Genomic DNA, 24563 nt, shown 5'->3' on the forward strand with positions numbered 1-24563 from the left:
AAATTCTATCTTTGGTCCTACGAACTACCTCGAACCCAGCTAGTTCTTGTGGGACTGGAAGCTTCTCCTCAGTGGGGGTTGAGGCAGCGGGAGAAATCAGGAAGGGAGAACCTTCGGCCTGGCAGACTTTCCAGGAAGGTCCGAGGTGGCCATCCAGAGATCCCCAGACTCCCTGAGCCAGGCCAGCTGAACAATGGCTTGTTGTAGGCTAGAGGCAGGCTGGAATGTGACCCGGGGAGTTGGGCGGTGGGCCGGCGGCTGTGGCGCGGCGGCTGGGCGGGGCCAGGTAACAGCAGCCAGCCCTTTTACCTGCCCAGGTGCCTCCCATTTCCAGGAGTGCTGCGAAGCCCGCAGCACCTGCAGCCTTTGCAGTCAGTGGCGGGGTAAGGACCGTGGACGGGGGAATGACTTCTTAGAGTCTTCCCCTCGGTGAGAGGCCGGGGCAGAGTCCAACCCAACTCGGCGGAGCCCCGGCGCAGGGAGGAGGCGGCCTCCGCAACCAGCACACGCAGAGGGCAAGATGAAGAAGAACCAGTCGGTGCAAGGGACCTTCAGCAAACTCTTTGGGAAGAAACACACAACTCCCACCACCACCTCCTTGTACGCCACCAACCCGCCCTGGATCTTCACCCAGGAGGTCCCCTTGGAGGGGACCAGGAACTTTGGTGAGTCGGTTCTGGGGCCGGAAGGGGGAGAGCTCTGCCAGTGGGTGGGGCCGGGGAATTAAAGGGTCCCCCTGAAGCCCCCACTGAAGGGCTTGGCCCGGTGTCTTCGTTCCCTGCAAAGAGCCGAGGGGCACATGTACCCAGGGAGCGCGAGTCCGAGGCTCCCTCCCTGGGCTCCGTGCAAGCGGGGAAGACGTGAAACCGGGAGAAGAGGGTGGACGGGAAAGGGACGCGTTAGAACCTGTGAATGAGGGAGAGAGAAACTGCAGGAGAAAGGGGAGGAGAGCTGGGGGACTGGCGCTGGGCTGGGAGAAGGAGGTGCTGCTGGGATCGGGGGGGGGGGTGTTTATGTGGGCACGGAGGGGATCCCTAAGGATCCCGCTGCAGGGCTTCCTTCCCGCAGTCCGCTCTCTGAAGTGTTTGTTCTTCCCCTAGGTTGGCTAAGTAACTTTTTTTTTTTAGTTCTCACAGTCAAAGGGTATGTAGCAGGGCCTGCCAATGAAAATTCCCAATCCCTAATACCCCCTTTATCTTTTTAATTCAGAAGCTTTTTTTCTGAATCGCTTTTCTTCTCCCGGCCTTAGTTTCCTCATCTGTAAAAGGGGGTTTTATTAGATAATCTCTATGGTTCCAGTTTTCAATCAAAGAGAGAGCTGAAGGACTCTGGGGATACCCCTGCCTTGCCCTTACCCCTGACTCCAGGCCTTGACCTTGCACAGGCCCTGCCCAGTGTTGCCACATTGGGGTCAGATTGGTCAGAGGAGCCACAGGGAAGCCAGCTGTTCCAGGGTCTTCGGAGCCACTCCATTCTGCAGCTCCTCCCACTTTGGCATGTTTGGGTTTTCTATCAGAGGAAAAAGTCAATAAAGGTGGGGGCTGACTGTCCTTGATGTCAGTACATGTGAAGAAATGAGTCACATTTTCACTTAATACTGACTTTTCCCCTACTTCTGTGCCTGTCAGCGGAGTCATGGTTTGAAGGGGCTCTGTTGGGAAGAAGGTTTGAATCAAGAGAGGAAACTTTTAAGAACTGGGAAGGCAGGTAGAGTGGTCCAAAGGGCATAGATTTAGAGCTATGAGGCCATCTAATCCACCCCTTCACTCTTCAAGTGAGGAAACTGAGGTTCAGGAAATTTTAGTAACCTTTCCTAAGGTCACTCAGGCCCCCTGACCCTTTCTACTCTGCCCCTTCCCCCGATGCAAAGTCAGGATAGACAACCATCTCCCTAGAAAGGGAGAAATCAGTGGACAATTCAGTGAAGTCCAAGGGTTTGGATCACCTCATCAGTCCATCTCATTGCAGTTTGTACTTCTTTTAATTTGGGGAAAATGGAGAGTGGAGGGGAAGGAGATTCAGTTGTGGACCAGTTACAGATGACTGACCTTGTGTCCATGGGAGTATACAAAGTGCAAGCTGCAAGAACCCCACTTGGGGCCCCTGCAGTCACTGGACTCCTAGTCCTAGGAGACTTCTAGTCTCCTGCTTCAGGTATTCCTTCTTTATTTACCACCAGTTATAGCAGCATCAAGTTTTACAGTAGTAATGAGGTGATGGGAGTTGAAGAATCTACAATAGCCTAAAAAGAGAATAAAGTAAAGTTATGTGGACTTGACCCTTGACATCGAGGTGTTTACAATTTTTACAATTTTACAATATTTTACAAATTTATAATAATTTACAATTACACAGCCCCCAGCCTATGCCATGCACAATCACAACTCCACAAATGCAAACCATTTCCCAGGTGTTGGTGACATATCTGTCAATGAGCAAAGAGGGCTATTAAGGAAGGATTAAGGCAGCCATTATGAATGAGGATGAACTCTAAATGAACATCCCTCATCTATAAGATGATTGGGCGGGACTGCTTTACCATCTTCCTGACCCTGAACAAGTTACATAATGACTTCTCCAGGACTCAGTTTCCTCATATGTAACAGTAGAGGATTCCACTGGATGGCCTCTTTGTTCCCTTCCTCCTTTAAATCTATGATCTTATGATCTGAAGTTGTGTTTGGGGAAGGGCGCGGAGCCTGAGGTCTGCCCTGATATACACCCTGCGAATTCATGTGCCAGGCAGAGCTCACTGGATCTTCTTGGCTCTTAATTCAGTGGGATTGGAAAAGAGATGGGTATAAAACTTTTTTTCTCCTCCTTATCTGAGCACTGAGCTCTGGGCTGGGCAAAGTAGAAAGTATAGGTAGGCCAATAGAGATCAGCCAAGAGAAACATTTCAGTCTCAGTCTTCCCTGAAATTGCAGTAGAGGGAACCCTGCATCCTGGAGGTGGCTAGTATTCTTCCTAGGTTTGGGCAGGGCCCATGAGGGCAGCTCCCTCTCCCCAGGGCAGGGCCCAGGTACTAGCTGACTCAGCCTGGGCCGGTCTCAGCACAAGTAGGGATGGAAAATAAAGCATGCATTGGGTAGTCTGCTCTCCAGGGTTTCCTATGTGCTGAGTTGGAGGTGTTGGGTGCTGGTAGGTGTGGCAGCTGGCCCTCCACCTTGTCAAACAGGAATGGAGGTGGGTGGGTATGTATGGTATTGGGGGGTGGGGGGAAGGATTGTGTATGTCAAAGCCCAAATATGAAAAGAATGAACCAGGAATCAAGAACCCTAGATTCTACTCCTGGCTGCTATTAGACTGGCTTTTTTTTCTCATTAGTCAGTTTCTTCATGTCAAATGGGCCTGATATCTATTCTAACAATTTCTCAGAATTAGGAGAAAAGTGCATTCTCTCTTTTTTTTTCTGTTTTATTTTATTTATTTAATATTTTCCCCAATTACATTCAAAACAAAACAAATTTTTTGCATGTTTTTAAATTTTTTGAGTTGTAATTTCTCTTATCTCTACCCACAATTAAGAAACCACTTGTGAAGTTATAAAAAACATTTCCATAAAAGTCAAGTTGTGAGGAAAAAACAAACATCTCTCATCCTAATAAAAATAAAAACCCTTAAGAAAAAATAAGTTGAGAGAGAGAAAGAGAGAAAATGCTTTGATCTGTATTCAGACATAATAAGTTCTTTCTCTGAGCATGGATAGGATTTTTCATCGTAAGTCCTTCAGAGTAGTTGTGGATAAGAGATACATTTGAAAAGCAGTAGGAATTATATAAATGGACTTTATTTCTACCATTCCTATCAAAAGATTATTTTCAAAAAAAAAAAAAGATTATTTTCAGCATTGTTTGCTCAAAGTTTCCTCAGCTCTTTTCTCCTATTAGACATCAGGGAAAACTGATACTGATTGGAATGAAACAACTCTCTCACACGAAGACTAGACTCCTCAATCCTCTGTCTGAAATATTGCCTCTGAAACCTGGGGTAATGAGGATTGGCCCATTGGGAGAAAATTGTAATAGAGATGGGGAAGGGAGAATCAGTGTAAAAGAATTGAGGGGAGGGTTTGTAGAAACTTGGAATAGATTGGGGGAATCCTCCCTCTCTACCACCACTCCCCACCCCTCCCCAGATGCTCAAGGAGAGTGCAGAGCAGAATGTATGTATATTTTTGCTGATGGACTTTAAAAAAAAAAACAAAAAAAACTTTTTATTTTCAAAATATATGCATAGTTTCAACATTCACTCTTGCAAAACCTTGTATTCCAATTTTTTTTCTCCTCTTCCTCCCATCTCCTCCCTTAGCAAGTAATCCATTATTTTAAACATGTGCAATTCTTCTAATATATATTTCACAATTATCATGCTACACAAGAAAAATCAGATCAAAAAGGGGGGAAATGAGAAACAAACAACAAAAAAAAGGTGAAAATATTATGTTGTGATTCACACTGAGTCCCCACAGTCCTTCCCCACAGTCCTCTCCCTCGCAGATGGCTCTCTCCAAAACAAGTCCATTGGAACAAGCCTGAATCACCTCAATGTAGAAAAGAGCCACGTTCATCAGAATTGATCATTGTATAATTTTGTTGCCATGTACAAAGTTCACCTGGTTCCGCTCACTTCACTCAGCATCAGTTCATGTAAGTCTCTCCAGGCCTTTCTGAAATCATCCTGCTGGTCATTTCTTAGAGAACAGCAACATTCCATAACATTCATACCATAACTTATTCAGCCATTCTCCAGTTGACAGGCATCCACTCAGTTTGTTGATGAACTTTTAAGAAAAAGATAGAATCCTCTCCTTGCCTAATTATCCCTAAGATGCTGGTTGGATCCCTTTATTTATGGTCTCTTGTCCTGACGAGTCTTATGGAAAGATGTTTGGAGTCAGAAGATTCCAGGTTTAAGTCATAATTCCCCACCTTTTACTAGCAGTGTGAGCTTGGGCAAATCCCTCCATATCCCTGTACCTCAATTTCCTCATCTGTAAAATGGGGTTGATGTGAATACCTTCACCATCTACCTCACAGGGTGGTGGTAAGGATAAAATGAAATAATGGATGGTATTTGTGATCATAAGGCACTCTTTAAGCATTAACTCTTGTGTTCATAATTGTGGTTTCTCCTTCTAAGCTGGGGTGCTCCCTTCAAGAAGATCTGGATGGGAACTTGTGTTCCCCAAACTCCTCTTCATCCCTTCCATCATCACCTTCCTCCTTAGTCAATAGTTACATTCTTTGCATTTCAGCTTCCTGATGGGTGGCCCCTACTCTACTGTGATTTTGAGAGGAAAAGCATGTATCTTTATGTATCTCTAAAGAATCCAAGTATGGTTCTCTATTTCCTGATTACTTTGTTTCTGGTAGATGGATGCCCAAGACCCCAGAAATGGTGTAATCATTATAGGCTAATGGCTTTGAGACTGGAAGGGATCTCAGAGCTCATTTAAACCAATCCCCTCAATTTATAGATGACAGAATTGACTCAGGTTAAATGACTTGCCCAAGATGACCCAGCTAGCTGTACAGTAAATTTGAACCCAAGAATTCTATCCGCAGGACCAATGTTCTGTCTTTTGTACTAGACCTATTCCCCGCCCCCACTGTAGGTTTTCCTAATGCCTCTATAATTGGCTTGCACCCCAGAACCATTTGGCTGAGTAGAGAGAAGGCCACCACCCCAAAATCTCTGCAATCTGTCTATCATTATTACTATTCTTGAAGCTAGTGTTCAGGTAATATTTCACAGATGCTCTTTTATTTTGGCCTACATCAAAACCTCGTGAAGATATCACTCTAATAATAATAGCACCATCAACAACAAAAATAACTACCATTTATATAGTACTGTAAGATTTATAGAGCACTTCACATAGGCAATCTCTTCCCATCATCTTTGTATAGATATAAATTACCTACTGTGCAGGTATAAATTATCCCCATTATATTATAGATAAGTACATTGAAGCTGAAAAGTAAAATTACTTGCCCAGGGTCAAAGAACCTTTCAATGTCTGAGGGAGGATTTGAACTCAGGTCTTTTTTACTTTAAATAAAGCATTCCATTTACTGTATCACCTGGCATCTTGCTTTTGCAGATTTACTGAGCCTTGTAAGAATTTCTTGGGAAAGCAGATCCAGGGCTGGAACAAAAGTCTTTTGCTCTTTCTCCTACATCTCATTAGAATTAGGGTTCTTAAACATTTTCGCCTTATAGACTCCTCTGGCCCTTTGATAAAACCTATGGACCTCTCAAAATAATGTTTTTCAATGAAGAAAAGATATCAGATTACAAAATAAACTAATTATAGTGAAATATCATTACATATATGTGTGTACATACATACACACATACATATATATATATATATATATACACACACATACATAGATACCTACATATATATGTATTCAAAACCTCTTGCAATAAAGGAAGATTAATTTTTTTTATAATGTCCTCTATGAGAACTTGGTCTAGCAGGGTTTCTGAAGGTACTTTATAGGTGGAACTAAGCTAATCTCAGCCAGGACCAGGTTGGCACTAGCAGAGAAGGCTGACCTGTGACTTTCTCTCTGGGGGTGTGAAGGAGACTTTTGTTTGTGCTCCTGTTTCCTGGAGGTATTCTGTGGTTTGCCTGGAGTTCTGCACATTCGCATACTCAACCTGCCACCATCTTCCTCCCCCTGCTCCCCCCTCTGCAGTACATGTATTATATAATCCCTTCTTATTGTTGTTTTTGTGGCCAGTTTACACAATGCTAGCCAAAGAATCCTAGATTGAAAGTCTCCCAACCTAATTTCAAATCTTATTTTTGTACCTTAATTATCTATGTGACTTTGAGCAAATCACATCTTTGCTTTTGACCTCTTAGCCCATCTTTAAAACAAGAGGGTTGGATTAGATCAGGGGTCTTAACCTGAGACCCACAGATCCATAAGGGAATCCATTGATAGATTTGGAGAGAGAGAATGTGGAAATTTTATTATTTTAATAACTTGATATCCTTTATAATGCTATGTATTTTACTTTAGACACCTAAGAATGTGATTTTTGAAAAGTTGTCTATAGAAAACATTTCTTCTTCAGACTTCCAAAGGGATACATGACCCAAACAAGGTTAAGAACTCTCTTGCCTAAAAGATCTCTAAGGTTCCCTCCAGTTCCATGATTCTGTATTTTCCAGGAAGGATAAGGTGATCCCTCCAGTCTTACCTCCCCCTACTCATTTCTCACATACACACTCTGTAGCCCCTCTGAGATTTCCTCTTTTCCACACTATCCTTTACCCATCCTATGATTATCTCTCTTCCCTTCCCCTCACATAAATCCATGGCCCCCTTCCTAGTCCAATCTTTCTTTTATGTTTTCTCGGAACCACTCCCCATGTCCTCTAAAGCTCCTTTTGACCTTGGACTAATCCATCCCTCTGTTTTGCTTTTGGGTAAGGCAATCTCTAATTACTCAGAAGTCCTTCTGGGAAAGGCTGGGACTTTTCAACCTCTTGTCCTTCTCATCTGCTAATTACCAAGGAAAGACTTCATTATGGTCAATTAGTGGCTACATCCCTTCCTTCCCTCACCTCACTCCACTAGGAAAGCAGTGGCTGCCCCCTGGCTGTCGGGGATTGTGGATTGGATTAGAATTGGACCTGGGATGAGGGGGACTTGGGTCACTGGGATTATTCTGGGTTATAATAACAGAATTAAGCCTCTGTCCTTGCTTAACCCCCCCAGTATCCAATTAGAGGCTGCCCTCCAGTTTGTAGCTCTAGGGTCACTTGAACTCAGAAGGTCTTTACCCCAATCCTGTCCTAAAAGAGCTTTCATCCTGGGAGGTAGGGGGAAGGATGAACTAGGTGTACAAATAAATATAGGATTAAGATGAGCCTAGAGTCTATTTGCTCAATAGGATAAAATGAAGGGGGGAGGGGAGAGAGGAGGAAATAGGAGGTAGGGAAGCTGTTTGTTCTTTTAGAAATGAAAAAGGTCAAGAAAGAAGGGGAAACAGGAGCTTGTGATCCTGGAAATGTTGCCTATGGACCAATTGGTGCCTTCTACCCATTTATACCCCACTCCACCCCTACCTCCCTGCTTATAATAGCTGGAGATTCAACTCCAGAAGTACCTCCAGGAACACCTTCCCTGATTGCCCCAGCTGATATTTCATCTTCTTAATTCTCAAGAGTCTTCATTTTCTGAGCCACTGTGGAATCACCCACTCCTAGAATGTTACAGTGGCACAGGACCTTAGAAATAATCTAGCCTACTCCCTGCTTTTACAGAGGAATTAGCTGAGAGCCAGAGAAGGAAAGCAATTTGTTTAAACCTACATAGAAAATTCATGGTAGAGCTGGAAGTAAAACCCAGTTCTCCTGACTACTATTATTCAATTAATGTTTGTTACATACTACTATTTTTGTATTGATAGCTAATTTTTAAAGATCCTGAAGAATAGGGAATGCCAACAGGCTTCACTCTGTCACTTGCCTGACATGGTACCTTTGCATGTGGTTCCTAGTGAATACTAAATGGATCAGGGAATTCAATCACTCGGAGCTTGGTGCTGTTAGCCAGCCAGAAATGAGACATGAAGGCAGGAGGAAAGGGTCTTAGAGAGAGGCTCTCAGGCTGGCAGTCACTCTGGCTCCATGGAGCTCCAGCCTCATGACTAATGCTTTGCTGGGCTTCCAACTCCTCCTCCTCTTCCTCCTTTCTCTAGCTTTCCAAGAATAGGATTTTTAAGTGGAGTCTGTAGGAAACTCATAAAGAAGAACCACAAACAGCTGAACTGCTAATAATGCTTTTTCATCTCTTGCTTCTTGCATCCCTTAAGACTGTCTGATGGCTGGAGCTCAAGTTTGGCATATTCTAGGACTCCCAGACCCTGGGCAACAGGTGGCAGGGCTGAGGATAGGACCCAGGAGTCCTGGTACCTTTGTCCAGTAAACCTTGCTAATTATCTGTATAACTGCCAAGATAGTCCCTCTATAACGTAGCTTTCCATACTATTGGGACTGTTTTTGTGTATCCCCAACTCTTAGCACAGCATTTAATAAAGGCAGAGGAAATCTGCATTAGTGTGTCTATCTGCGTCTATTCTTTTGTAGCTGAGGGAATTTGTCCATGATATTAGGATCTAGGGGATGGGGTGGGGAAGGGGGGTGAGGAGGACAGGGGAAATAAAAATAGAAAACTAAACTTAGTCCTGGGGGGAGGGGGACCAGAAAACATGACTGAGGGGTCTTGACCCTTGATTCAGGCCACAGGTTTCTCCTCTGTCTATCCTAATTAAAAAGAAATATTTTGAATACAAAGAAGTGGAAAACTCAGAACACAAAAATGACTGGGGGTGGGGTGGATACAACAATTGTGCCTTTTTTGAATGGATAGTTGTGACTATATGTGTCTGTAGCAAAAGTTTTGTTTGTTTCGTTTTTTCAATTGGTGGGGTGAGGGTGGAAAGAAGATGAGGATTTTTGATGATTTAAATTTTTTTTTTTTTTTAAGGGACGTGGTATAATGATAAGAATGCTGAACTAGGAGTCAGAAGAACTGGGTTTGGATCTCGATTTCAGCATTTATTGTGTTTTACCTGGGAAAAGTCTTTAGTTCTTTCAGGTTCATCTGAAAAATAGGATTAATCCTAATGGTACTTGTCAGCCTCACTGGACTGCTACAGAAAAAGCACTCAGTAAACCCATAAAAGCCATGTAAATATATTATTGTGGTTATTATCATTAATCATGAATTCTACTGGGGCAGCAGTGCAAAAAGTATCAGCGCTGGAGTCGAGACGACCTGAGTTGAAAAGTGAGCTCAGACATTTACTAGCTGTGTGACTCTGGCAAATCACTTAACTTCTTTTTACCTCAGTTGACTTAATTATAAAATGGGAATAATAATAGCACCTACCTCACAGGGTTGTTGTAAGGGCCAAATGAGACTATCTGCATTGTGCTTCCCTTCCCTTTTCCCAAGGAAGCTGCAGAAGCGGGTTTCCTATATTGTGGTTTCATTCCTATATTGGAATATGGTTATATTCCCATATTGGGTTTCCATACCGTGTCCCACATAAAGGTTTGGGGTTTTTACTCAAGTCCCTGGAAGGGCAATATCTGGGAGTTCTCTGTGCAATCTGAGCTCCTCCAGGATTTGGAAACAGGCCAGACAGCTGCCCACAGTCTTCATGTGGTTCCTGCCATCTGAGGTTCTGCATATTCAGATATTGGCATGGCTCCTTCCATTTAATGGGAGGGAGGAATGCTCCCATGTGTGGGTGCTCCATTCATTGCGAATTTTCCTCCCTCCTTATTCTCTAGGTGTATTTGAAGGGCATTCCAGGTGACTGTGGGTGTATCAGATCCTCAATTTCCCTATCCTAAATTATTCTCAAAGGTAGCTTTCAGGGTGAAGAAGGGAAAAGAAGACAATGTTTAATCTGAGGGGTATTTTTTTCCTTTTATTTATTTTTAATAGTATTTTATTTTTCAAATACATACAAAGATAGTTTTCAGCATTCACTTTTGCAAAACCTTGAATTCCAAATTTTTCTCCCTCTTTCCCCACCCCTTCACCAAGACAGCAAGCAATCTGATATAGGTTAAACCGGTGCAATTCTTCTAAACACATTTCCATATTCATCATGCTTTGTAAGAAAAGTCAGATCAAAAGGGGAAAAAAATGAGAAGGGGAAAAAAACAAGCAAAAAATAATCAAAAAATTAAAAAAAAGATGAAAATACTATGTTTTGATCCACATTCAGTCTCCATAGTTCTTCTCTTTCTGGATATGGATTGGTATTGAAAAAGAATCAAATTACAGTCGATCATCACATAATCTTGTTACTGTATACAATGTTCTCTTGGTTCTGTTCACTTCCCTTAGCATCAGTTCATGTAAGTCTTTTGAGTATTTTTTAAAGGATACTACTACTACATTTTACAGTAATTGCTTTTAAGAGAAATGTAGTAAAAACTTTGGCAGGATCCTCAGGAGGACATGAAAAGAAGGGAAGGGCAGGATTGCTAATGGGGAGAGCTAGAATAAATGACAGTCTTTGCCTTCAAGGAGCTTACATCCCATGGAAAACTTATTTTCTATCCTGGATTTCTTATAAGTTAGCAAAGCTCAAGGACTCATCCTTTCATTTCTCTCCCTTAGCAAACACAGACATCATTCGTATAGTCAGCGATTTGAAGAGTTCCCTTCAGAGAGCTAAATAAAAATAGAGCCTTTCTAATGAATGGCAGGCAAATTTCTAGAACTGGACAGCTGTTCCTGCTCCCTATGAATTCTTGTTTTGCATGTAACTTGATTGACCTCCATCTAACCTAGCTGAACCTTTCCGGAAGGGAGGTATCACAAAGGCTAAGTGAGGAGAATTGGGGAACAAAGATCTTCACCTTCAGATCCAGGAAATTTCTGAATCCTTGTGAATTCAAAACAAGTTCCATAAACACTCATTAAGCACCTTCTTTGAACAAGGGGCAGCCAGAAATACTAGGACATAAAAAATAGTTAAATAAACAAAATCTAAATTGAGGAAGCAACAGTTATGAAACTTGGGGAGCGGGGGTGGAGAGGATTTTTTGGTTTTGTTTTTTGTTTTTAAGATTTTTTTTTTTTTTTTTACTGGTAACCAACTAGCATGCCAGAGTTTCAAGAGGGTTGGTTCTGCTTTCCCTTACAATAAGTACTTCCTGACTTGGGGTCTGAGGATAGATTTCAGAGGATTCAAAAACTTAGATAAGAAAAAAATTACATTTTCATTTCAAAATAGATTCTTCTGTAATTCTATGTATTTTACTTTAGACATTTAAAACATTCAAAAAAGTCTATCGGCTTTATTAGTGTCAAAGGATATGACTAAGAATGTCTTTCTTATAGCAATGAGGGGATAGTGTACTTAGAAATCTTCCTGTGGTGTCAATAACATCATTCTCTTGACTTCATCACATTTTGAATTTTAAAGTCGTAAGATCTTACAGGTAATCTTAGCCCAAGCCCCTCATTTTATCCAGAAGGAAATTTGGACTCAGATAGGGAAGTGATTTTCTCCTCCAAGACCACACAGTAGAATTGGATAACAGCCTAGGTTTCCTGGTTCCTAGTGCAGGGCTACTTCTACTACATAGGATCAAAAGCTTAAAAATGCAAAGGACTCCAGAATTTACCAAATCCTGTGCCCTCCTTTTGCACAAAGGGAAACTGAGTCCCAGAGAGATTCAGAGTCCCAGCTCCAGCTCCATCCCAGGGCCTCCCTCCCCTGATCTGACAGGATGAGATTCTTTAGCACCACAGCTATGACTTTAAGCCAACAACCCTGACTAGGGCCCCTTCTAAGGATGGGCAGCAGCCCATCTGTCTCAGATTCTCAGGACTCTCATTTGCAATCTGATGTGAAGCCAGAAATGCAGCTGTCCTTCATTTTAATACGAAAAGGCACATTCCTGGAAAGTCCTGTGTTAATTGAATATTTGGGAATTCCATGCCAGCATGTAACCAGCTTTCAATAAATACATGCTGAATTGGATCATGCAATTATAAGATTTAGAGCTGGAACAGATTGTACAAATCATCTAATCCACAAAATCCTCCCCCCTGGTTTTAGGGGCAGGAAGTAGCTGAGCCAGGATTTGAACCCAAGTGTTCTCACTCCAAATTCATTGCTCTTCATTGTTTGAATTGGCATGTAAAACAAACCCCATTTTCAGTGCACTGGGAGAACTTAAAAGGAAACCTATCCTAAAGCTTTTATTTTGAGGAAGAAAGTGAACCTAATTTCTCTCATTTTGGAGACTGGCTTTTTCAGAGATAGAATTTGATTACAGTGTATATATGTGTGTGTGTGTGTGTGTGTGTGTGTGTAGATATATATATCTGTGCGTAATTTTAATATTTAAAAATTTAAAAATTAAAATGGAGTGGGGAGGAAGATCACTACTGCATTAATTGAGAGGCCCTATTCTGTTCCTGAATCAAGAATGGAATTTGTCCCCTCTAAAGGTCTGTTGGGCAAAGCTGTAAGTGGGGATTCTGCTATTTAGTGTTCTCAAGTACTACACAGAGCCTGTTTTTAGGATAAGATGACATCCTGCTGGTTCAAGCCTTCTTGTAGCTCCAAAGTCACTTTCTTGTCCTTTGTTCCTTTGTCTTCTGACTCCCAGGACTGACTAGAAAGTTATGTTTCTAAGGGCCATTCTCTGTTACTCCACTGTTTTCTTGTTTTGTTTTGTTTTCATTGTGTTATTTATTTGTTTTTCCTTTCCTGATTCTCAGCTTCTACTCCTGTTTTTTTCACTTATAAGCTTTGTAACTTTGGGCAATAACTTCCCCCTTCTGGGTTCTATTTTCTATATCAGTAGAAAAGGAAGCTGGGCAACTAAGTAGTCAGTGAATAAAGTGCCAGATCTGGAATCCAGAATATTCATCTTCCTGAGATCTAATCCAACTTCAAACACTTATTAGCTGCGTGATCTTAATAAGCAAGTCACTAGACCATATTTGCCTTAGTTTACTCATCTGTAAGGATGCTGAAGAAGGAAGTGGTAAACCACTCCAGTGTTTATGGGGTTTTTGTTGTTTTTTAAAATTTTTTTTATTTTAGTATTAATTTTATTTTAATATTATTTTATTTTTTCAAATATATGCAAAGATAGTTTTCAACATTCACCTTTGCAAAACCTTGTGTTCCAGATTTTTCTCCCTCTACAAGACAGCAAGCAATCTGATATAGGTGAAATATGTTCAGTCCTTCTAAACATTTCCATATTCATCATGCTGTGCAAAAAAAATAAATAAATCAAGAGGGAAAAAAAACACAAGCAAACAAACAACAGCAAAGGTGAAAATACTATGCTTTGATCCATATTCAGTCTCTATAATTCTATCTATTCCAAAATAGAGAATCATAGGATTTTTATAGCTGGGAAGCACCTTGGGAATCATCCAATTTAACTCCATCTTTTATTATTGTTCACTCACTTCAGTTGTATCCTATGATTCTCTATTTTGGAATAGATAGATATTCCTAATATCCACCTTTTTCTTTTGTCTCTGAAACAAATCCATCAGTCTCTAAGAAATATTCTAAATCTTTACATCTAGTAGTTTCAGAGAAGTAGATGGCATGCAATTTATAAAGAAAGGAAAAATCTTTGAGTTTCAAAATCTCACAATTAAGATTGTCCCTGGTGTTCCTTGGAATGCAAATGGAGCTAGAATTGTTTTTATCTTCTTTTCTCTTATAACTAAGCTCTTTTAAAATCATAGCTTTTCTGAAGAAGGTATTTTGGAAATTATCCCAATGTTGGGTACTTAAAAACGCATGGCTCCTGTATTCTCTCTCCCTTTAACATTGAATTCCTGTCCTAGGACATTACCCCCATCTCGCTACACTTTCCCACTCCTATCCTACCCTGACAATGTGTATGTGTATATAATCATTTGCATGTATAAACTCATATGTATAGGTGCATATGTGATCATATGTATGCGTTTGTAGGATCGTGCATGTGTGTGTATTCCACATAATGACTTTCCCCATCACAGTTTTGTTATATCTTGGGTCAGCATAAGAAATTAAATGGGAATTTTGATGAAGTTTTGTGAAAGTTGCATATGATATGCAAAGGCTAGCAGACAACACAGAAAAAGTTTAGAAATTCAGAAATGCATAAAAATATGTACAGTATTATGTAACATCAACTGTTTTTTAATACTACGATAATTCACACCTCATCTCTGACACAACAGAGGACCAAAAAAATTTTACTCAGTTTTTCCAGATTAAGGGAGCACCAGGCCTGGTAGGATGGGATGGAAGGGATAACTATATACCATTCTCATATCAAGACCTTTTAGGGAAACAAAGGCAAGCAAAAGAGCTTACATTGAGAACCGGAAGGGACCTTAGAGACCCTGTAGTTCAGTTCCTTCATTTATAAATGAAAGATACTAAAGCCCAGAGAAGCAAAGTAACTGTGGGGTTACTTAGCTAATAAGCATATGTGGTAGAATTTGAACCCAGTTTCTCTGCTTCCAAATCCAATAGTCTTTGGATACCAAAAATTGAAACCTCTAAACTATTTTAATCTCAATTATATTCCTACTTCATACTGAGAAAGTGATCTTAGATTATTCCCCTATGTCAGTAATCTAAAACAAGTCTCTATAAGGAGATTATTTCATCCTGGGCCTTAGATGAGATAAAGAAAGCCTTGAACTTGAGTTCCCTAGTAAATCTAACCTAGAGAAATGTCCGTACTACCAAGTTGAGTCCTGGTGGTATGGGGGAACTACGTGTGAGTGAAATTAGAAAGACATCCAGAACTGTCCTTGAGTCTTTTATTTGACCCACCCAGATTTGATTCATGTATTTCCCTGCATGATCAACTCCCCACGGCTTATAGAGTCCAGTCCAAACACCCTAGCATCTCAAATTTCTCCACAATTTGGCTCCAATTAATTTCTTCATATTGGGCTCCCACTATTTCTCTGCATGACCCCAATTTTCCTAATTATGCCCTTAATACTCTTGTTGCTTCCCTAACTTCATTCCAGGATGCTTTTTTGTCCCTTTTCTCCTTCCATCTACCTTCCCATATCATCCCATTCTTCAAGATTCAGCTCAAATCCTATGTTTTTCATAAAGACCAATTAGTCTAGTCTAGTTCACAGTAATTAACAAGATTATGGTCCTTTAAGAAGGAAAGAATCTTAGTGATGATCTTGTCCAAAGCTTTCATTTGACTGGTAAGCCTACATTTAACAAACATTTATAGAATGCTTCCTGTGTAAAGGCAGTGTGCTAGGCACTGGAGGGAGGGGAAATATAATGATGAAAAAGATAACTGGATTATAAACTAGAGAATTGGTACTGTGTTTTTGTCTTTGTTTCCACTTGTGCATAACACCTACTTAATAAGTATTATAAAGATCCTTCATTGATAGAGATAGGATTTCAAGAAATTTGAGTACAGAGGGAGCATGGTATAATAAAGGAGAAGTCCTAGGATCAAATCCTACCTAAGCAATTTACTTTTTTTCTCTAGACTTTGATTTCCTCATCTATAAAATGAGAGAGCTGTATTGGATAACTCCTACATCCTTTCTAGGGTAGGAATTAGGTAGTGCAATGGATAGAGTACCAGGCCTGGAGTCAGGAAGAGTTCAAATTTGGTCTCAAACACTTACTAGCGGTGCGACCCAGGGAAATTCATTTCACCTTCTTTGCCTCAGTTTCCCCATATGTAAAATGAGCTGGAAGAGGAAATGACAAACCACTCCAGTATCCTTGCCAAGAAAACTGGGTCACAAAGAGTCAAACACAATTGTAAAATGACACAACAAGGTCTTTTCCAGCTCTTAGTCTTTGAGTTGCTTGACCTTGACTTCAGAGGTGTAAGAGTGGCTCTCTCCTGGCTTACTAGAGTATTCATTATTCCACCCCTTGAATTTTTAAATGGGCAAATTTGTTATTGTTTCCTGGGGGTTTCTTCTCCCCAAATAGCTCCTTGAGGGTAGGGATGATGCTTCTACTTCTTAGCATCCATACCACTGCTCCCAATATAATTTTTTGGTATGTATCAGGTCCTAGATAAATACACCCTGCACTTTCCAATTTATAAAATGAGGGTAAAAGACTTGGCAAGAGTTAGAGTCAGTAGCTGAGTTGGAACTAGAACCTAGGCATTCAGACAACTTCATCTTCCTTCCCTTGCCTAGATTGATACCATGAACTTGATGGTAAAGTAGAAAGAACTTTGGGTTGTGTCTATCAATTTGTCCCTTAATCTCTCCACTTAATTTATTTTTTAAAAGTTTTTATTGATGTGCTTTGTTTTTTTAAGCATCATAGTTCCCTCATCATCCTCCACATCTCTTCCCAAAGAATCATCCTGTATAACATTTTTCATTGGTGACCTTAAATCTCTCAGAGACACCTTTCTGAGACTATGTAGGGCCCTGGGATGGAGCTGTAACCCAGAGCTTGCAGATATTAGGGAGGTGGTCATTAGCATCATTGTAACATAGGCAGGGTAGCACTCTTAGATACTAATACTTATGTGATAAATGTGTTGGGGATAAACACATTTGCGTGAAAGTAAGGTTTGGATTTTAAGTAGGGCAGGGTCTGGGAGGCCAGCTAAGAGGAGAGCGATTTCATCTAATCAATCCCAGCTAGAAATTCAAGCACTTGAGAAAAAAAAATCCCTTCTTCTTTTTCTCTCTTTAGGAGATAAGCTTTGGCTGGGAAGCCCGGCTTTGCCTGCAGAAGGGTATTTGCAGTCTTGAAAGGGAAGACCAGATGGAATCTAATCTAGGAGGGGCAGACTGGTTATAGGTTTTATTAGGCTATAAAATTCCTAAAAGTTGAATTGGAAGAAACTTAGGAAAACTGGCCTGGACCAGAGCTTTTAGCAGCAGAATGTTCAGGGGGTTTGTCCCAGGCAAGGGAGGTAGAGGACATTCGGAGAGCAAGCTTCTTTCCTTGTAGTGGTCTTTCAGCCCACTAGCACTGTGAGCACAAGGCATAAATGCATCCTTCCCTGACTGAGCCCCTCTCCTTCCTCTGCTGCACATCCCATCCTAAGCTTTTCCTGGGGGTTGAAATGTCAGGGATTATGGACTGTGCATCATCCTGTCTGAGGGATGGACTGCCCTCCCAAAAGGGCAGGGGGTTCCCACATCAGCAACTATATTTGACCCATGGCCAGAGCTTGACTTTATAACTCCCTGTCTCATCTATTAAACTAGACCATCTATCAGGGAATGGAGAAGTATTATTGTATGCTAAAAAATAATGAGGATGCGGAGTTCAGAGAAACAGTTTGTATGAACTGAAATGGAGCCAGGAGGACTGTGTACACAATGAATACAATGATGTGAATGAAAAGGTTGCTAAAAAGGAAGCTAGGCTTTGAGAAGCTGGACACAAACCAAGGCAGCATTCCTCCCTCTTCTTAGCAGAGGGGCAGGGTATTGGGAGTTGTGTTCGCAGTGTCTGGTGTTTTTGTTTAATGCTTTCCTGGTTACAAGGGAAAGTTCAATATAAAGTATAAAGTATTGGGGATAGGAGTATCATTAACACTCTAGAACATCTAGAAGAATCTTACACCTGAATTTGCTTCTTCTGACACTCTATGACCCTGGGCAAGCTGTTTAACCTTTTTTAGTCTGGTTACAGTGGGAAATCAAGAACCAAAAAAGGGGCCTTGGAGATAGGGATGGGTGGGATGGCTCCAACTCTGGAATTCAAAGACCTGAATTCATATCTTGCCTCTGCTACTTACTACCTTTGGGCAGATCACTTCTGAATCTCAGCTAGAACTAGATGGTCTAAATTCTCTTCCTGTTCTTTGTCCTACTATGTACAGCCAGTGCACTGCCTAGGCAGTGGGAAAAGAAATATGAAAGATAAATAATCCCTTCCCTGAAGGATTCAAATTCCTGACTCTGATTCTAATAGACTTGGGATGAAAAGTGCCTTCTGCATCTAGAGAGAACTATGGAGATTGAATGTGAATCAAAGCACAATATTTTCACTTTTGCTGTTTATTTTTTTTTTTTTTGTGATTTTTTTCCCTTTTTTTTAAACTCATTTTAGTTGTGCAGCATGATGAATATAGAAATATGTTTAGAAGAATTGTACATGTTTAACCTATATGTTGCTTGCTGTGTTGGGGAGAGGGAGAGGGAGGGGAAAAATTTTGGAACATAAGGGTTTGTTTGTTTGTTTTTTTTTTAACAAAACATGTGAATGGGTAATTTTTCAACATTGACCCTTGCAAAGCCTTCTGTTCCAAATTATCCCTCCTTTCCCCCACCTCCTCCCCTAGATGGCAGATAACATAAGATTTTGCAAAGGTGAATTTTGAAAACTATCTTTGCAGCCATCAATTGGAGAATGGCTGAATAAATTATAGTATATGAATGTTGTGGAATATTATTGTTCTATAAAAAACAATCAGAAGGCTGATTTCAGAGAGGCCTGGAGAGATTTACATGAACTGATGCTAAGTGAAGTGAGCAGAACTAGGCTCACGGAAACAGAAAAATTATACAATATTAATTCTGATGGAAGTGGTTCTTTTCAGTCCAGTTCCAATGGTCTTATGATGAAGAGAACCATCTGAATCCAGAGAGCATACTATGGGAACTGAATGTAGATGGAAACATAGTATTTTCATTGTTTTTTTCTTATTTGCTTGCATTTTGTTTTCTTATTTTTTTTTTTTTTTTTGCCTTTTTGATCTGATTTTTCTTGTGCAGTATGCTAATTGTGGAAATATGTGTAGAAGAATTGCACATGTTTAACATATATTGGATTGTTTGCCATCTAAGGGAAGGGGTGGGAGGAAAGAAGGGCGAAAATTTGGAACACAAGATTTTGAGAGGGTGAATGTTGAAAATTATCTATGCAAATGCTTTGAAAAAAAAACTTTAATAAAAATTTTCTTTTAAAAAAAACCCTATATTTGCAAGTATTTGGAAAAATAAAATACTATTGGGGGGGAAAAAATCCTGCCTCTGACTCACTATTTATATGAATATTGAAAAAAGGTGGTTATGAATGTGAGCCAATACATGGAAAATCTTTTGTAAATAAAGGTGTAAGTTCTATACTTGAGTTGTTGTTATTATTAAAAACAAAAACCATCAATAAGACATTTTAAAAAATGTTTAAAGAAAAAAGTAACTGGGCCAGTTCACGCAATCCCACTGAGTAGTGTGTATGTCTATCCTCCTCTCTTACCTCTCAAGCCTGTTATGTAAGAGGAGATACTGTCTGAGTCAAATCAGGAGCTACTTTGGGACTCTTATTAGGCCGGGGAGGATTTGGAAACTTAGTGGGTTCATATCAAGTAGGGATGCCCAGAAGTCTTTGATCTTCCAGCTCATCACCTCCTTCTCCTTTATCTCCTCCAGATGGAATTTATTATGGAGACAATCAGTTTAATACTGTGAGTGAGTCAGGAACCGCCACCCTCAAGCCTCGGCCCAGAGTCCGCCCTCTGTTAACCTTCTTACCCCTGGTAAGTATGGACTTCCAGCCGGCTGGAGTGTGGGCTGGCAGAGGGAAGCACCAGGCCTGCCCCTGAGGCTGAGGGGGTGGGAGCCACGTGGCTGCTATGATAGGTCCAGCTTCCCCTTAACCCCTGTGAGGTCATCTTTGTCCTTGGTGCCATTACCCGAGAGGATCCAGTCCATGTAGACAGTCACTGACTGTAAGGAAATCAGCCATCCTGCTCCTGGGGGAAGTCAACAAGCACTTGTTAAGCACCTGCTATGTTTCAGGTATAGTAAAGTGAGTAGAATACCAAGCCTGGAGTCAGGAAGACTCATCTCAAGTTCAAATCTGAGACTTCCTAGCTTGTATGACCCTGGATAAGTCCCTTAATCCTGTTTGCTTTCATTCCTCATCTGTAAAATGAGCTGGAGAAGGAAATGGCAAACCACTCTAGTGTCTCTGCCAAAAAAAAGCCCAAATGGGGTCATGGAGAATCAGACACTACTGAAAAATGACAAAAACAATAACAACAAAATGGGCCAGGCACGAAGTCAAGGGCACAATGAAAGGCAAAAACAAAACAAAAATCCCGTGGTACAATCATCAAAGGCTCAGGACGGATAGAGAGTTTGAGATGTACATGGGGGATGGGAATGGTGGGAACCACCATGACAGTAAATGGATATTTTGTGAGCTTGGGTTTACATAAAATCAATCAGCTCTAGAGTTTAGAAAGGCTTTCTTATATTATTTGTCCTCCTTTCACATATGTACTTTACCCTTATTTCTTCACTGCCTCCCCTCCCTTGGGGGAAAAAAAAACACAATTGCTCTATGTCTATATCAGTTTACAACTCAAGTCCCACCTCTTCTCTTTTGAATTTTTCTTATGTTTTTATATATTTATATCTCAAAACATAGATAGATAGATAGATCCTATATGTACTCAAAGTTCTTAGAGGTCAGGAATTGGAGCTTTTTTTTTTTTTTTTTTTTTTAAACTTCTGGGCACAGGCTGGGCTTTGATTAAATAAATATGTTTTGAATGATTGTCAATCAGTAAACATTTAAGTGCCAGTCACTGTTCTAAGAGCTGGGGATTCAGCAAGGTACCTTTAAGGTAGGGACCTTTAAGGAGCTCACAATCTAATGAGGGAAAAAACATGCCAAAAACAAGCTACGCACTAGAAATAATCCACAGAAGGATAATGCTAGAATTAGGAGGGATTGGGAAAGGTTTCCCATAAAAGGTGGGACTTTTAGCTGGGAACTGAAGGAAGCTAGAAAGAGCTATAGAGGGAAAGCAATCCAAGCATTGTTCGAGGCCAGAGAAATGGCTCAGGGCCAGAGAAAGGTGGATTGTGAAAGTATTTTGATTTTTGGTGGGAAGGAAAATTGATTTTTGCTTCCATGATGATGATGGTCACTTTCCAGGGTGGATCAGACTCTACAAGATAAATTGACTACTAATATTGATCCCAAGAGATTTGGGGAGACAGCTGACTGCTGCCTTCCCGGCTCAACCATCCATTTGGGTCTAATCCAAGTCAGTTGTTAAGTGTAATTGATGGGTGACTCACTCTTGGGAGGCTATAGACAGAGCATCCAGCAGAGAGTACTTCTTAACCTAGTTTGCAGGTTAGGTTTAGAGTCCTGAAGCGCTGACTCTTTACTGGGAAAAAAGTTTCTTTAAGGCTCTGCCCATTGCTGAGAAAACACTGCATAAGGGGGATGGGGCACCAGGAGTAAATTGTACAGAAGACCCATCCAACATTCTCCCCAAAATGTTTGCCTAAGTGACAAATCAGATCACTGCAGTGTATACCAAGGGCCCTTTAGAAGAGACATAAAAGGCAAGAAAGGAAAAGGGGAAAGGGGGTGTTAGACACATGCTAAGTTCACTTTTTTCTGTTTTGGTTTTTTTTTTACCTTTCCCGTGGTTTTTCCCCTTTGCTCTGATTTTTCTCTCCCAACATGATTCATAAAGCAAGTTAAAGTGTTAAAATAAATAAACAAACAAATAAATAAAAAATTTTTAAAAGAGGGTGGCTTTGGAGGCAATTTGAATTCAACTCCTTCCTCTGAAAAAATCTATGTGATCTTGGGAAATTCACTTAACCTTTCTAAAGCAGTTTCTCCATCTGCAAAAGTGACAGGGTAGGACTAGACCCTCTGCCTCTGGATCTTTGGTCCTGGAAGAATATTCACTGTCAGCCCTAATCCCATAAAGGGATTATATAATAGGTGATAAAGGAAGTATATGGGATGACTACATATAAACCTTAGGGTAGTTTTGTTTGTTTTTTTGTTTTTTTATAGTATTTTTGTTTACATATAAAGAATGTTATCTTACAACATTCATTTTTGTAAGATTTTGAGTTCCAAATTTTTTTCTTCCTCCCTCTCCACAACAGCAAGCAATCTGATGTAGATTATACAATCATTTAAAACATATTTATATTTTAGTCATATAGGAAAAAAATCAGAAAGAGGAAAAACTATGGGGGAAAAAAAAGCAAACAAACAAAAAGGTAAAAAGTCTCCATAGTTCCCTCTCCAGATGCAGATGACATTTTTCATTCTGAAGCTATTGGAATTGTTTTAGATCACTGTATTATTGATAAAAGTTAAGTCTGTCATAGGTGATCATCCCCCTATTGCCTGAAATCATCCTGCTCATCATTTCTTATAGAACAATAATATTCCATGACATTTATGTCCTACAAATTATTTAGCCATTTCCTAACTGATGGGCATTCCCTTCAATGTCCAATTTCTTGCCACCACAAAAAAGAGCTGCTACAGATATTTTTGCACAGGTAGATTTAAGTTTTGTTTTTTAAGCAGCTTGTAAAGAGCTATCTCTTTCTGCCTCTTGTGGCTTCCCACTCAGCTATCTTTCTCTGTGCACAGATCCAGCCTCAGGACACTTAGGTTCTCTAGATTATAGAAGGTCCTTAGGTTAAACTGAGGAGTCTGAGATAGATGAATTCTGTTGCTCTTATTAAATCCCTTCTTTTCATCACCCTACCCAGGCAGCAGAGTAGTGAGGAAAGCAGCTATACACACACCCCTGTCAAGTCACATTAGTCTCTTCTTCCATTGCCTTGGGCTGGGGGCGGGTAGAGTAACTGGATTGATGCCCAAGGTGTGCCTACTTGCTCACTTGGAAGTTGACACCAAGTTGGCAGTGCTAATTGTGCAGCATGGTTCTCACACTCACTAGAAACTCCTTGGGTCGTCTCTGCGATGGTGTGGGAGGGGAGAAGAAAAGGCTGTATCCAGGCAGGGATACAGGAGGGAAAGGGGCAGAGTTGCCATAAAGAATATCTGGGATGATTAGTATGTTAAGGCAGGTAGAAAGAGAAGTCTTTCACTGAGAAATGCCCCTTTTTCATCTCTGCAAACTTCCTCCAGTTATAGGGCAGCCCTCTTTCTGACAGGGAAGGAGAAAGAGGAACAGAATGAGCTTTGGAGGAAGGATGAACTTGGCAAGACGAGGAGGAGAGGAACTAGTCATCTTTCCCCCCCTCCCCTAAAGTTTTGGGTTTTTCCTTTTGAAGTGAGGCAGGAGAAGAAAGAACCATATTATCAAGAATAGCCGAAGAAAACTTGTTCCTCTATCAGCTTTAGCCAAGGGACTGAGAGGATCTATGTTAAGTTAGAGGTATTTTAGCACCTGAGTTGGTTCTGAGAAGGACAGATAAGTGCAACAGTGGTTGTATCAAGTACCCGGTTTGGAGTCAGACTTATCTTTTTGAGTCCAAATCCTGCCTCAGATACTCACTAGCTGCATAACTCTGGGCAAGTCACTTCACCTGTTTGCCTCAGTTTTCCCATCTACTCTACTACTCTCCCAAATTACTCTAGTATCTCTGCCAAGAAAACCCCCAGTAGAGTCATGAATCAGAGAAAGATCTTGCCCAGATACATACCAGCTATGTGACCCTAGGCAAGTTCCTTAATCCTGTTTGCCTTAGTTTCCTCATCTGTAAAATGAGCTGGAGAAGGAAATGGCAAATCACTCCAGTATCTTTGCCAAGAAAATCCCCAGAAGAGTCAGAAATCAGAGAAAGACCTGAGTTTGAATGTTGCCTCAGATACTTCCTACTATGTGACCCTGGAAAATCATATAACCCTGACTGCCTCAGTTTGCTCATCTGTAAGATGAGCCAGAAAAGAAAATAGCAAAATATACTCTAGCATCTTTGCCAAGAAAACTCTCAATGGGATAACAGTCAGAAGTAACTGAATTGACTAACAATAAAAATTGGTTCTGAGAACTCCTCTGTAAGTCATATCTGTATGACTTTGAGCAAGTCACTTCTCTTTGGGCTTCATTTTCCACATCTGAAAACAAGGGTCATCTGACCTCTAAAAACTCCTCAGAGCTAAATCTATGGTCCTGTCAATTTCAGGGCAAGAAACCTAGAAATCACTGTCCTTTTTTAATATTCCACCTTCTGCTTTGGAACTTCCTGGTAAAAGTAGAAGAAATGTTACTAGGATTGAGACAACAAACTGGAGACAAGGGTGTACTTTCC

At 40.8% G+C, this 24563-nt stretch overlaps 1 protein-coding gene across 1 annotated transcript in view; it reads left to right on the forward strand.

Annotated features, from left to right (window-relative positions):
* The first annotated feature begins 318 nt into the window (after positions 1-318).
* C4H6orf132 (chromosome 4 C6orf132 homolog) overlaps positions 319-24563 on the forward strand; it is a 56169-nt gene continuing 31924 nt past the window's right edge. Inside the window, exons 1-2 of the mRNA XM_074310930.1 lie at positions 319-665; positions 19938-20044. Coding sequence (XP_074167031.1) covers positions 521-665; positions 19938-20044 — 252 coding nt within the window. The 5' untranslated portion in view covers positions 319-520. The remainder of the gene's footprint in view (positions 666-19937; positions 20045-24563) is intronic.

This window comes from Sminthopsis crassicaudata, chromosome 4 (genome assembly GCF_048593235.1).
Source record: "Sminthopsis crassicaudata isolate SCR6 chromosome 4, ASM4859323v1, whole genome shotgun sequence".
Lineage (NCBI taxonomy): Eukaryota > Metazoa > Chordata > Mammalia > Dasyuromorphia > Dasyuridae > Sminthopsis > Sminthopsis crassicaudata.